At 42.3% G+C, this 15,000-nt stretch overlaps 3 protein-coding genes across 10 annotated transcripts in view; 1 reads left to right on the top strand and 2 right to left on the bottom strand.

Moving 5' to 3' along the window:
- mindy4b (MINDY family member 4B) overlaps nucleotides 1-7,762 on the top strand; it is a 9,075-nt gene extending 1,313 nt beyond the window's left edge. Inside the window, exons 3-11 of one of the 2 annotated variants that reach the window (XM_042415225.1) lie at nucleotides 154-273; nucleotides 515-612; nucleotides 2,616-2,781; nucleotides 2,911-2,976; nucleotides 3,144-3,214; nucleotides 3,598-3,670; nucleotides 3,833-4,009; nucleotides 6,706-6,886; nucleotides 6,962-7,762. In XM_042415225.1, the coding sequence (XP_042271159.1) occupies nucleotides 154-273; nucleotides 515-612; nucleotides 2,616-2,781; nucleotides 2,911-2,976; nucleotides 3,144-3,214; nucleotides 3,598-3,670; nucleotides 3,833-4,009; nucleotides 6,706-6,886; nucleotides 6,962-7,104 (1,095 nt within the window). In that variant the 3' untranslated portion in view covers nucleotides 7,105-7,762. Of the gene's footprint in view, nucleotides 1-153; nucleotides 274-514; nucleotides 613-2,615; nucleotides 2,782-2,910; nucleotides 2,977-3,143; nucleotides 3,215-3,597; nucleotides 3,671-3,832; nucleotides 4,010-6,705 lie in introns of both variants that reach the window. The other variant, XM_042415224.1, reaches the window with a different exon arrangement.
- On the bottom strand, nucleotides 7,295-10,152 carry tsen34 (TSEN34 tRNA splicing endonuclease subunit). Of its 7 annotated transcripts, none has more exons than XM_042415232.1 (6): nucleotides 9,932-10,152; nucleotides 9,644-9,798; nucleotides 9,178-9,467; nucleotides 8,957-9,104; nucleotides 8,537-8,827; nucleotides 7,295-8,237 (listed from the first exon to the last, which is right to left on the bottom strand). In XM_042415232.1, exons 3-6 carry the CDS (start codon nucleotides 9,454-9,456, stop codon nucleotides 8,050-8,052), a joined length of 906 nt encoding a protein of 301 aa, XP_042271166.1. In that variant the 5' UTR covers nucleotides 9,457-9,467; nucleotides 9,644-9,798; nucleotides 9,932-10,152; the 3' UTR covers nucleotides 7,295-8,049. The 7 variants fall into 7 exon arrangements, with proteins under 7 accessions (XP_042271166.1, XP_042271164.1, XP_042271165.1 ...); XM_042415230.1 differs by having other exon boundaries at nucleotides 9,644-9,795; XM_042415231.1 differs by having other exon boundaries at nucleotides 9,644-9,792.
- A 1,612-nt stretch (nucleotides 10,153-11,764) lies between these two features.
- On the bottom strand, nucleotides 11,765-13,193 carry LOC121899419 (olfactory receptor 1038-like). The gene has a single exon (XM_042415226.1). It carries the CDS (start codon nucleotides 13,191-13,193, stop codon nucleotides 12,261-12,263), a length of 933 nt encoding a protein of 310 aa, XP_042271160.1. The 3' UTR covers nucleotides 11,765-12,260.
- Between the last annotated feature and the right edge of the window lie 1,807 nt (nucleotides 13,194-15,000).

Below are 15,000 nucleotides of genomic sequence, written 5' to 3'. Positions count from 1 at the left end.
TGGTTCAGGTAAAAGTTCGAACCTGAGAAACAACTTCAGTAAAAACAGTCTCAAGTATTTGAACATGCATGATTTGTTGTTGAGTTGTTTAGTTGACACCAGCTCCGCCTGTCCTGCTCAGCAGCTCCTGTTGTTGTTTGTCTTCATGTTCAGAGCTTGAGGAGGATTTTATTTGGTGGAACGTTTCACGTCTTCAACTACGAGTGGAGGAAATCTTTCTTCCAGTTTAGAGAGCCGAACTCTGAGTTGTCCTTCGCTCTGGAGACTGACAGGGTGAGAACCACCTCCTATTACTGCTGCAGATACTACTACTACTACTATAACTAATACTGCTGCTACTGGTAGCATTGCTACATCTAGTAATGCTACTAGAGATACCTCAGTGTTGATACTTCTACTGTTACAACTTTTAATTCTGCCATGAATCTTGCTGACACTCACAGGTTCATATCATCACATTAAATGTCTTGTAGTAAAACCATGTAGGTCTCACCTGGTCAGGTGTGTGTTTCAGGGCGGGGCTCAGGCCGTTCAGATGGTCGTCCAGGCTCGCATCATTAAATACCTGCTGTTCAGCCGGCAGAGCAGCTCAGAGGGACGGACGCTGCACAGGTGAGGTGTCAGTCTTTGTTACATCATCATGTCCAGAGTGAAGGTGATACTTCCATCAGTTAACAAGATCGTGTCACATGAAAACAAATCCCTGCAACATGATCGTTGAGACAATACAAGACTACAGCTGGAAAAACGACCAACAAACCAACACCTCCATCAGAACCATCCATCAAGACCCTGACGTCAGAGTTCTGGAAACAGTAAAAGCGGTCAGTCCGTCGGTCGAGTCTGTCCATCAGATGCCCAAACCACCTCGACCGACCCCTTTCAACTTGAGGGAGCAGTTCCTTCCACGTGTCTGAGCTCCTCATCTTGTCTCTAGACATGAGTTCAGCCACCTCATGAAGGAAACTCATTCAACCACTTGTAATCTCGTTCTTTAGCCAGGACCCAAAGCTCATGACAGCAGGGGTTTGGAACATACTGTATGTCCATCTGTTTGTTTCGTGCCATTTATACAGGTCTGAGTCATAGTGGCAGCAGACTAGCAAAGGTCGCCGTCTCCCGAGCAATGTCTTCCAGCTCTTCCTTGGGATTCTCTAGACATTCCCTGGCAGGATGGGATATATAATCCCTCTAGTATGTTCTGAGCCTGTCCCGGGTCTCCTCCCAGTTGGGCATGTCCAGAATACCTGAACAGGGAGGTATCCTGGAGGATCCTGATCAGATGTCTAAAGCAGTTAAATTGACTCCATTCAACATGAAGGAGCAGTGGTTCCTTCCAGATGTCCCTGCTCCTCACCTCGTCTGTAAGACTGAACCCAAACACCCTGTGAAGGAACCTCTGAAATCTCATTCTTTTGGCCACCCAAAGCTCATGACTACAGGGGGTTGGAACATAAATCCACCCATTACTTTGCTGCTACTTATCCAGGTCTGCGTCCCAGTAGCAGCAAGCTAAACAAGGTAGTCCTCCAGCTCTACCTGGAGGATCCCAATGTGTTCCCAAGCAGGATCGGATATATAATCCCTCCACTGTGTTCTGGGTCTGCCCCAAGGTCTCCACCAGAGTCCACAAGGTGACGGAGCAGCAATCTTTTCTGAGTTCTATTCAGATGTCTGAGCTCCTCATGGTCCCTAAACGCCACGATATACAGAATTGTGCAAAGGTTTTAGGCACTTATTCACTAATAGTTTTGGATCATTTAACTTGATAAAGAGTTGAGTAAACATCAGAAACCTAAAGTAAATCAATATGTTGCTGTGAGCAGCTTTGCCTTTAAAACAGCAGCAGTGCTTCAGCTACTCGGCAGGTCGGTTGTTCCTGCATCTTGGAGAAGTCGCCACAGTTCTTCTTCAGATGTTTATGTGTCTTCATGTTAATCCCAGACTGACTCCATGATGTTGAGATCAGAGACCATCTGTTGCAGGACTCCTTGTTCTTCTGGTTGCTGAAGATAGTTCTTTATGACTCTGGCTGTTGGATGTTTGGACTTATTGTCATGATCAGACACCTCTCTGATGGTTTGTGACCTAAAACTTTTGCACAGTATTGTATATACTCCAAAACAAACAGCGGATGCAGATCTGTTTATTCTACATTTGGTGGGGTCCTAAAATTTGGTCAGCACATCCTCGTGGACATGACGAAGATGATAGATGACAAAATGTACGTCATGGTGACCCAAGCAGACCTTCACAGCTACTCTGAGGTATAATATAGGATTAGAGCTGAGCCCAGCCAACCTGTGAAGGAAACTCACTTCACTCGCTTGTATCTGTCACTACTCAGAGGTGACGACTACAGCTGAGAGTTGGAACATAAAATAACTGTCAGTCTGGACGTTCACAGCTTTGTTTATTAAATCCTGGCTGTTATAACTGGATTCTTTAGATAATCTGGTTGTTTTTGTTGACTGCTTCTGTTTCTCGCTCCGTCAGACTTCTTTTTAGTGACGTCACCGTATTCCCAGATTTCACAGGGTTGTTATTACAGTGTATTATTGTTTTAGTATCTCTGTTATTTTGTCCACCCCCCGTCATGTACCTCATGTCTCCAGTCTGTGTGAGGTAGGTCAGAGGGAGCAGGAGAGGGCGTTGGCGGCAGCGTTGTCTGACAGCCTCTGGTTGGCCGGCCAGGAGCTCAGTGCCACCGTTACCTTGGTAACCGAAGACTACTGCATCACACCTCACTTGGACTACAAACTGGACAACTTCACAGAGAGGGTACCAGACAGGCATTTCATGATTAACATGAGTTTAACAGTTGAAGATGCAGATTTAAAATGTTCTTTAGAGGCTTGATAGTTTTGTTATCAGTCTGTCATCATGGAGGAACTGTCGACTGTCTTTCAGCTGCAGCTGTTCACATTTAACAAGAAAGAAGACGTCAGAAAGTTCATCCTCGATCACATTCAGTGTGTGAGTAAATTTATCACTAAATCAACGACTCTTATCAGCGTCTAAAGTGGTGAGAATTTCTTCGGCAGCATACGAACTAAATAAATTAAATAAAATGAGGCCAAAGTTTAAAATAATAAATAAGTATATCAGACAGTTTTAGATGGTGACTTGTTTTCTTGTTGTAGTTTAAAGAGGAGGGAAGTCATGGAGTCATCTTGTTCCTGTACAGCCTCATCTGCTCCCGCACAGTCGACAGGTAACTAGACTGAAACCTTGAGATGACGTTAGCGTCCCCCACAGGCTGCAGAGATCATTACACCTGACAATATGAAACTTTAACACAGATGTTCAATGTTATGGTTTAGTATGTGGCAACACGTTATACATCATGATTTGTTAAAGAAATAATCTGCAAGAAATAGTTTTTAATCAGTTTACTTGGAGCTGATGTTCGTTATACAACTGGACAGATAATCCTGTTGATTATTTCCACCAACAGATGTGATGCAAACACAACACACAGAGTGTAAATTCTTCTGTTTTGCATTAACAAAGACAACAACTGTCTGGTTTACTGAGAGGAAAACAGGACATGCGATCAGTCCATACAATCAAAATCTGTCCTCCTCTTCCTGTCAGGCTGAGGGAGGATCTGGACTCCACCACCTCCCATCTGCTGTACATCAGTCTGGGCAACTTCGTCTGTCGTCAGGTAAGAAGCTCACCTTCCCCGCTCTGTGTTTATGCTTTAATTAAGAAATAAATGCACTGATACTGGTGAGAAGCACTTGAAGTTTGCAGTATTCGGGGTTCCTTCACAGGTTGTAGACTTGAAGGTAAATAACTGCAGGTCTCTGCTCCTGCATCTCTGTAGGCTTTACTGAACCTGTTGCTGACAGGCAGAGCCAGTCCTCACGTCTTCAACGGGACTCTGTACTTTGGGGAGGACGGCCGGCCTCTGGAGCGCCCCCTGCAGGGCATCCTGACTCGCAGCGATGTGGGATATCTGCACTGGAGCCGAGAGCAGATGGAACGAGGCAGACTGCCACAGGTCCAACCTTTTTCCTTCTTACTTCTACTGCTGCTGCTTTTTAACCAATTTATTCTTAACCAATAACAATAAATAATTAGGACAGCTGCTAAAAGTATAGATACAAAAGCCTTAAGAAAAACTGTTTTGTGCTACTACTGATGTTACTACTAATATTTAGAGACCTGGTTGAGAGAAATAATCTGGTACAGTTTACCACTACTACACTACAACTACTATTACTGTTAGTAGCTGTCTGTCCAGCTACCTGTTTTCATCTGTATTTTTTGCATAAAAACACCTGAGTGAAAACTCAGAAAAATCTTGAAATATTAGGAGACGTTTTTATGCTTGTCTGAGGTGTAAAAGTAGTTGTGTAGAGAAAAACCAAATGTAAACAATGGATGTATAATAAGAGCTGGATACGGCGCCGCTGCTCAGCCTTGCTTCCGGTTTCTCCCAGTGGTCACTCGCGGTATTGCAGCAAAAAATCCTCCCGCAGCCCGTAAACTATTTTCCCCTTTGACCTCCATTAAAAAAGAGACGCCTGTAAAACGGTTGACAGGACGCCTCGAACTGCCAACAACATCAATTATGACTCATTTTATCATGAATTTGTGATCCATGGAGGTTATATATGTGTAAAACTTTCCTCGACTTGAGAAAAGTGATTTAGAAATCTGTGACGTCATCACAATGTAAAGTCTACGAGCCGAGCGGGGACTCGTGGGCGGGGCCAGCGGGGGAAACACTACTGCGCATATTCAGTGGGCCACACAACGTGGAAGCAAACCGGAAAGCTAGAAACTTTTTTGGCATTTGCTCAAGCCGAGAAATTCTTATTAGACTGAATAGGCGTCATCTTTGGGTAAATTATGACATCATGAATCATGTGACTTAAACGTCACTGAAGAGCTGAAAACATCAGATCTGTGTGGAGTGACGATGAGGAGACTGTAACCTTCCTCACATCAATACATGAAACCAACAGAAACGTCATATTTCCATCATGTTTTCCATCGTTTGAGCTTTGATTGTTGCTCTTTTAATGACGTCATCTCGCTGTGTCTCTTCTTCTGCAGCGCTTTAATGGCACCGACTGGAGAATTAGTTTATCTGTTAATATTCACTCAACAGCAAAGGATGAAACAAACATTCACATTTGCTTTGGATGAATTCAGATAGAATTCTGCTGAACGTGGATGGAAACCTGGCTGTTGTTAAGGTGGAATTACTTGTGCATCACAGCGCACAGCGACCCGCCTCCAGCATGACACTCGCATCAAAGTTCAGCGTCTAATTTCACTCATTGATAACACTAGATGGATGTATTACACATGATCAGGTTGCATCATGCACCAAGTCATTGTGTTTACATCCGAGTTTTCCTCTGGAGGAAACGTTGAACCTTATAGAGATGTGAGACAGGATATCATTTAAATACAGAGATAAAAGAGCAGCGGTACTACAGTAAAAGTACAAATACTCTACTACAAGTAAAAGTCCTGCATGAAAAAGTACATAAGTATTATGAGCTTGATGTAGTTAAAGTATTGCAGTAAAAGTACATAAGTATTATGAGCTTGATGTAGTTAAAGTATTGCAGTAAAAGTACATAAGTATTATGAGCTCGATGTAGTTAAAGTATTGCAGTAAAAGTACATAAGTATTATGAGCTTGATGTAGTTAAAGTATTGCAGTAAAAGTACATAAGTATTATGAGCTTGATGTAGTTAAAGTATTGCAGTAAAAGTAGTGGTTTGGTCCCTCTGACTGATATATTATTATATATGACATCATTAGATTATTAATAGTGAAGCATCAGTGTTAGAGCAGCATGTTACTGTTGTAGCTGCTGGAGGTGGAGCTAGTTTACACTACTTTATATACAGTTAGCTAGTTTAGTCCAGTGGTTCCCAACCTAGGGGTCGGGGCCCTCCAAAGGGTCAGCAGATAAATCTGAGGGGTGGTGAGATGATTAATGGGAGAGGAAAGAAGAAAAAACAAAGTTCTGATACACAAATCTGTTTTCAGTTTTTGGACTTTTTCTCTAATCTTTGATTTTTGCTGAAATATTGGATCATTTGAACATTTATTGAAATGAAAGCATGTGAGAAGTTTAGAGGGAAAAATCACTATTTGGTGGAGCTGTTAACAACTCATAGACATGTGAAATGTGACCCCGACTACACACTGCTTTTTGTAAGACGTCAAAAGCCAAAAAGGTTGGAAACCACTGGTTTCATCTTTAACAATGTGTTGTATTTTAAAAGCTTGTTATATTATCCATTGTGTCAAATCTTCATCTGAAAAGTAACTAAAGCTGTCAAATAAATGTAGTGGAGTAGAAAGTACAATATTTCCCTCTGAAATGTAGAAAGTAGCATCACATGGAAATACTAGAGTAAAGTACTCAGTTACTTTCGACCCTGTAAAGGAGTGTATTTTCTCTCCTAGAAGACATTCAGTGTTGCACTCTGTTGTTCACATGAAAAGTGACAGAAATAGTGTCAAGAATGAAAAAAGAACTGAGAGAAGTTCAAACCTCCAATCACAGCTGACCAATCACTGACATCACGAGAGGTCCCTGAGTCATAACGGCTGATGTGTCCAGTAGTTTATCTGCAGACACAAACACACACAACCAAACTCATGACCCCCCTCCCGGGTTACACCTGGTGGAGATAATAATAATCGTTATCTTCTCTTGTGTGCAGGTGGGCAGCATGTTGAAGACTCCCAGGTTTCCAGTCTGGGTTTGTTGCATCAACAGCAGCTTCTCGGTTCTGTTCAGTCTGAACCGCTCGCTGCTGTCCGACTGGAAGATGGAGCATCTGTTCCACCTCTACTTCTACAGCGGCCAGCCCTCCCAGAAAACCACAGCCAGACTGACCATCGGTGAGTCACGCTCTGCTCCTCCATCACCTGCTGCCGTCTGTGCGTCTCTAACACAGCGTCTGTCGTCTTCTGTAGATACTCATTCCCACCACTGGGAGGCGTCGCCCAGGAACTCAGGCGGAGACCCGGAGAAGAGGTTTCCTTCACTGGAGATGACCGTCAGGACCAAGTGGGACGGAGCCGCCATCAACTGGAACGGCACCTCGCCTTTCTACTGAGCAGGAAGAAGATCCACATACCAGACCTGATCAGACTGCAGAGAATCTGGATCCAGAGAGGACGTCGGATCCCTGCTCTGCCCCATAACTGTGTTTTTAGGTCACAAAGTTCTGATGAACCCACAAAATAAAAGTCATTTTCAGTGCTGTATTTTTTTTTTTCAATCTCAATACATTTTATGACCAAAAATAAAGACTCAGGTGCAACTTTATTTCAAATCACGGTTTTCAAGGATCAACCACAGACTGTAGAGCTGCGACCATTAATCAATTAGCTGATTGACAGAAAATTTTTAGCAGAAATGCAAAATATTTGATGTTTCAAGATTCTCAAATGTGAGAATTTTCTGCTTTTACTTGTTTTGGTTGAACAAAACAGGCAATACGAGGACAACAATAACTGTTGCAGCTCTACATAATACATGAAAAGGAAATATATGTAACAACATGAGTTCCACTTTATTTCTTTGGCACTCTTAATCTTCCATACGGGTACATTGTGCACATGGAATCTCCATTTTATTGTGTGAGTCCCAGAGAACAACCAGTAATCCGTTTTTCATGCAGTTTACGACTATTTGTGTACTTAAATGCAGCTGTATTGTTCACTCTTTGCTTTTATGTTGTTCATATTGTATGTGATAATATGAACCATTCATTTATTCGTTGTGTGTATCCTGATGTTGGCTTGTTGTTCTTCTGGGTTTCACTGCCGGTTCCACACAGTAAAACCTGCTCAGTGTTTTCTTGTCTCTCAGTTTTTAACAGCTTCTGACCTCCAGCTGTGGTTCCCAAACCCAGGCCCGGGGACCTGCAGGGGTCCTGAAAGAGGCTCTTGGAAGTCCTCAACAAAGTGACAGCTTGAACCTTTTCCTCAGAGTGTCACGTTCCTGAACGCAGGACGTACAAGCAGGAACAAACAACAAAGTCCTTCTGGTCGGTTATTTAAACCATCCCGCTCCACTGTAAGGACGTGTACGCCACTCCTCCGTCTGTCCCCGGCGAGCACAGCAGGACGGTCTTCTTGACGTTCGATCCCAGACGAGCCACGGCGAGGACATCCAGCAGACAGACGGACTCGTCCAGAGACAGACAGACAGCGATGAAGTGAGCGTGGAAACGAAGAGGGTCACCTGGAGTCAACAACAGCAAATGTTTTCTGTTCTGTTTAATCTGTTGATCTAAACGTGAGATGACGCTGTGTTGTTTGTTTTATCAGGTGGGATTTTAAAGCAGGTTGACATCGTTGTTTCATATCAACAAAAATGTGGTGAAAAGCAAAAAGATGACAGAGAGACGAACAGTTTAACTCATAATGAACCTCTGAAACAGTCAAACTAAAACTGAACAATTTCAATTATTTAACTGTTAACGGTTATTATTTTCAAAATAAAACTGTCTAAAACCAAACAGTGATGAGTCGGACACTGACCTGGATAGACGAGGAAGTCTCCTCCAAACTTCCCCGCTGAGGTCAGGTAGAAGCCCCGCCCCCTCAGGTCTCTGAACACCTGGTACCTGGCGTCGCAGTGCGGGTCGTCCGGCCCTCTCATTGGCCAATCGGCCTGCAGGAAGGCCCGGGCCTCGGGGCAGTAGGATAGCCCCGCCCTCGCCGTGCTCAGCTGGACCGCTAACCCTGACCGAGGGAAGGTAAAGCTTCGGTCCAGGGCCTCCAGGCGGCCCTTCAGGGCCTCGTCTGCGGTCTCAGCTTCAGGCTCTGCACCTGAGAGGACCAGGACTGTTAGATCAGACTGCACACGCAACAGACCAGCTTCAAGTAGAAAACCATCAACTTCACTTTGGAGGCAGCGAGACATGCAGAATGGTTGTCATGGTGACGGCTCGCTCTCACCTGCGTGTGATGAGCTCATGGCTCTGAGCAGCGCTGACTTCCTGTCCTCCAGAGCGAGGACACTCTGCTCCTCATAACTCCTCTGCTGGTCCTCCTCGTACTTATCCACCTGCTGACGGAGCTCCGCCCCTCCTCCATCCTGCTGACACTAACAACAAATCAAACACACCCTCTGTGATTCTGCAAACAAATCCAACACACCCTCTGGTAAATAAACCCACCGGTGGTCCAGGCGGCAGGGCGGCGGCAGCGTGGCGTTCAGTCAGCAGTCTCTCCTCCTCCGGCAGCAGCAGCAGCGGGCGGCCCAGTCGGGTGTTCTGTCGGGGGGTTCGGGCCAGTGAACCCAGTAGCGCCCCCACCAGACCCTGAGACCTCACTGTCCGCAGGTCCTCCACCCTCCACAGCAGGGGGGCCGAGTCACACAGACTGACACCAACCACCGGGGATGAAGACTCCTCCTCCTCCTCCTCCTCCTCCTCCCTGTAGGGAGGGTCAGCCATCACCACAGTCTCTGGGAAACAGGAAACCAGTCAGTGATTGGTACCAGACATTTATTCATTTATTTATTAGACCTTGATATATATGTTCAGGTATTTTCTAGACAAGCTCAAGGTAACCAGTTGTTTTGGGTCAACACAAAGCAAAATGTCACGTGGATGCTGACGTCATTTAGAAAATACGGCTCACCTTGCTGGACAGGTGAACGCTGATACACGGTTATACTTTTCCAGCTCGAGGTCTTGCAAAGATGATATTTTCTTAAATGTATTTTTAGTGTTGACTTATACAATCAGATTCACCGAATATGTGACGGACCACAGCTGCTGCTGCTGCTGCTGCTGCTGCTGGGAACGGAAACCAGTTAGCTTGCAAAGCAGTTGGGACATAACCGGAACCGATCGATGATCGATCACATTACATCTATGATCGATCCCTGCTTCAAACAGCTAGAAAGAATCCCGGAGTGTTACCAACCTGTCAGCACGTGTACTGGTTTCCTCCTCTCGCGCTCCTCTTCACGACATGCCGTAAACTGGTCCGGTGGTAGTTTTAACTTCAACGATTTAAACTACAAAACATCAGCACCAAAAACCAAAAACACTAAACACGTTTATAAACTTTGAATAAACAAGCGAACAGCAAGCTGCTCATCTCCGTGTCTGAGTGCAGCGGGGTGTGTTTGATATAAAAACCGTCACGTCACGGCGGGGCGGGGTTTCTGGCCTCTGACTGGCTGAGCGGGACAAAGGCACGCGCCCCGCTCACTTAAACTGCCCGAGAGAGAAGAACGAGCGCATACAGGAGAAAAAAACAGAGGAGGAGGCAGTAAAATTAGCCAATAGGAGCGCAGATACCTTTGATTGGCAGCAGGATCAACCAATGGAAGGCCGTAAACTGCTTCTACGGTTCAACCTCAGTTTAGTCTCACTGGTGACGTTTCTGTCTGGATTTAAACAATTTAATTTATTAAATTTTTTTTGTCTCAATTGACAAGTTTGTCAACTGATACATTTAAAAGCACACACACATACACACACACACACACACACACACACACACACACACACACACACACACACATATAATTTGATCTGACATTTCTTTGACATCATATAAGCTGCAGGAATAGTCTGAAAACTTCAACAGTTCAACAGAAAGTGAACATTAATGATTTTAGATGATGTGTGAAACACAAATAAAACAATCCGCTAAGATTGCAAATTCTTTTTCAGGCCCAATTTTCCAGCCAAGCTAACGAAAGGAGTCACATGACAGATAAAACTGGTTGAAATGAGCTTCGTTCCCGCGTCCTGGCTCGCTGTTTGAAAGCTCGGAGAGGAACTGCTGATGTTTTAGATCCACATCACACAGGAGGGGTTATGAAATGATATACAACACAAACCAGCCCCTTAATCTGTGAGCTAATTTAATATAATTTATATGATCTAATAGGACATCCGCATCATAGTGAAATGCACCTTTTAGTGAGTCGCCGTTAGCTAGTCAAAAACAAAAATATTAGAGATTCATATTTGATGTTCAAGACACATTTTTGGTAAATATTCTAAACGGCTTCTTCAGCGAGCAAGTTGCTTTAGCTGAAGAAGGCCATCGGATACAGTCAAAAGCTCTGGGAACAGTTAGTCGACCTTCGTTCAGAACATTTAGAACAGAAAAAGTTCAGAGTTGCAAATTTAAAACCACTGAGTTTACTGTGATTCCTCTATAAGTTCATCTACTGCCTGATACTCATATACTAATACTATTAATATTAATAAATGACAGTTCATATTTACTTCTGTTTGTATTGTGTGTTTACTTTCTTAAAAATATTTCCATTTCTCCAGGTTGTAATTCTATAACAGGTTTAACTGTAAACCCATTTCTTCCTCCTGTTATTCCCAGTTATTGCTTTGTGCAGGTGACACATGTTAACATCAGTAATATCACACATGCACATTGATCAACTCTTACAGTAACTTCTTCTGAGACTTTGAGATGCATGTTGGTAAATTTTTATTAGAATCACAATTATAAACGAGTTAAACAGTGTAGTTAATATATTATAATAAGTTATATTGTCATTTTAGGGGTAATTTTAGGATTTAGTATATAAAATTCAAAATGTCAAAGTCACCATTTCTCACTAAATCTTCTTTTATCTCAAATGAACTTCTGCAAAGTGTTACATCTACATAGTATCTCTATGACAGCTGAAACTGTTTCTGTAAACAGGATACAGATGGAGTGCTGAAATAAATATTGTACGGGTAAAATATGATGTTACTTTATATACATACAGCAGGTACAAGCAATAAAAATACACAGGTGTGTGTTTTTCTCAATGCTGAAATGTTGTCGTCCACAGTGACAGGATCTGCCATGTTTTGCAAATATCGAGCATTTCTGCTACAAGGGGATCCTCTCACGAGACAGTCGAGTTTCTCTGGAATAGAGACGGGAATGTTTGCCTGCCAAAATATCTGATATTGCAGTCCAATATCAGCTTGTAGTGACTGCATCATTATCAAACAGTTTTATGGGTTTGTTTAGACTCTGGCAGCATTTGGTTAAGGTGAGGGAAAGATCATGGTGTTGGTTTAATACAAAAATGTCTGTCAATGTCCACGATCCACCTTGACCTCTTAAAATTCTTTAAATTAATTACTGGAACTTTATTTCAATACATCACAATCTACATTATTCATTGGCAGTGAGACACTGTCAGTACTTTTCAAATCTCTAAATGTTTCAATGCAAAGTGTTACAAATGAATGATTTACTGACTCTTTTCTCATCACATCTACATAGTATCTCTATGACCGGCCAACATTTTAGAACAGAACAGATTTCGTATTTTTGACGTTTGCAGTCCATACATGATAGGATTCAGAACTGGAATGATCAGCAGATAAACCAACACAATGATTCTCAGCACACTGGAAACACTGCTCACATCAAATCTACTCTGAAGTGTTGCAAACAAACATGCAAAAGAAAAGTTAAGGAGGGAAGCGAGGTGAGGTGTGCAGGTACTGACGGCTTTCTGTCTGGTCTGTTTAGAACCAGAAAAACAAACTTTAAGAATTTTCATATAAGAGAAAAGGATTGGAAACAGAGGGACTACGACGGAGAGAAAAGTGTCAAAAAGCCCATAAATGTTATTGACTTTGGTGTCAGAACATGCCAGCTTAACAATAAAGTAGTTATTGCAATACAAACTGTTTATGATGTTTCCACACAATGTCAAACGGATGTTTAAGGATAAAGTAATAAGAAATTTCACAAATGAGTACAACCATATCACAATAATAAAGATGACTGACCTGTTAGAAGTCATCCGTGTGTTATATTGTAGAGGACAACAGATAGCGAGGTATCTGTCATAAGACATGATGGCTAAATTACTAAACTGTATATTTGCATACGTATACAAACAGAAAATCTGCAGGAAGCAGAGAGAAGCAGAAACAGTGTGAATATCAGAGAGGATCTGAACCAGAAGGAATGGGAAGAACCCTGTACTACCATACAGTTCATTTATAAACAGGCTGCACAGAAAAAGGTACATAGGTTCATGTAAGCTTCTGTTCATACAGATAACCACAGTGAGTGATGTGTTGGCAGTAATGATAACAACGTATAACATCGCAGTTAACATGAAACAGAAATATTTCAAACCTCCAACATGCATATAAGCTCCAAGAATGAAATAAGATAAAGTTGAATTCACCATAATTTTTTTCAGAGACAAAACATCGAGTTTGTTTCTAATTATTGACCCCAAAATAAATCAAGTGTAAAGATAAAAAACTGAAACACGAGGATGAGCTGACCATCTCCCTGCCCTCACTGACTGAAGCATTTGTGCTGTATTACAGACTGCTTTGCAGAAACATCTGCTGCTTTTTATACGTTCTTCAGATGAACCCGACTGGCCAGCCCCGCCTCAACATCAATCAATCAATCAGTTCTTATTTATATAGCGCCAAATCACAACAAAAGTCATCTCAGGGCTCTTTTCACATAGAGCAGGTCGAGACTCTTTAATTTACAGAGACCCAACATTCCCCCCATATGAATATGAAGGCAGATACCAGTTTATTGATCGACACTCTTTGATTATCAGTTTAAACTAAGAACAAACCTTTAAAAGATACAAAGGAGGACTGACTGCTGCACCAGCTAATCAATTGGAATTGATTAAATGTGTGAGATAAATAATATGAACAGTGTTACTTAACAAAATAGTGGAGAAAAATTCTACATTACACATAACACTGGACATACAGTGTATAACGCGTACATATGTTTGCATCGCTTACATAATAAATATGTAGCAAAGTCTGAATGATGCTGAAAAATCTAATAATAATACGTTGGCCAGTAATCTTTTTTTACATAAACAAAAACATAAAGAGGCAGACTGATATATATCGTCGTAGCTCTGATATCAGGGGCCGAGTCAATGATCTGGTCTGAGCCTTCCTCTCACTGTTAGTGTTGGTAGAAGGAAATACTCAGTTGAAGTATAACCTGCATCATCAGACTGATCAGTTCAACATCAGAACCCTTGAAATGTTTCACCACAGAAACACGAAGCTGCTGCAGCACATAGTAAGCTAGCTGAACTAGCTGTAAGCTAGTTAATACTGAACATCACTTTGCTCCACAGATGATATCTGTGCTGGATGTGCTGCTGTCAGGTCACATGACCTCCTCGAACATGTGAGAAACAGGCTGCGTGAACCAATCAGGACCCAGACTCTTGACTTGTGTTCAGTATAGCAGCAGAAGCAACAGGAAGCTACTGTCTACTTCTCCACTATCAGCTGTTGATTAAAGGCAAAAATGCCCAAAAACATATCTTTAAAAGAAGAAGAAGTAACAGGAAGCTAAGAGGCAAAACAGGAAATGGAACAGATGAAAACATCGGTCAGTACAGCTAAAATGGAAATATTAAAGTAGAGCACAAGTATATCATAACTGTGAATGAACACAATACTCGAGTAAATGTACTTAGTTACTTTCTAATACTGGTATTGAAGAGGTTTCTGAACTGATCACTGAACCTACCAGTGAAAAGTAACCAAATTAATTTACTGCAGTCAGGTACTGGTAGTTTACTTGAATAATAAGATTGTATGATATTTTATATGTTTACTTCACTAGATTTGCAGATTTGAGATACTAAATATATTAACTGATAAAATATGTTGTTTATTATAGATGAAACTACTCAGCAGTACATGTGGTTGTTAATGTTAAAACTAACATTTCATCATTCACTCAAACGGTTGACAAACTTCAGTCTCTGTCCATCCTGAGGAGTCTGAGGGGAGGTCATTATGGTCCTCAGCCCTCTGTGGACCAGTGAAACCAGTGCTGAGGTCTGCTCAGGCTGATTGGTCTCACTGGTTCACAGCTCTGACTGTAATTTGCTTCAAAGGGAATTAGTGGAAACTGTGGTTAATGTGAAGCTGCCTCTGGGACAAACATGTTGACATGATGAAATGACCTTTGACCTGAGGGACTTTCCCCAA

This window comes from Thunnus maccoyii, chromosome 6, assembly GCF_910596095.1.
Source record: "Thunnus maccoyii chromosome 6, fThuMac1.1, whole genome shotgun sequence".
NCBI lineage: Eukaryota > Metazoa > Chordata > Actinopteri > Scombriformes > Scombridae > Thunnus > Thunnus maccoyii.
The sequence above is the reverse complement of the archived record's forward strand: the minus strand, read 5'-3'. Positions and strand labels throughout refer to the sequence as shown.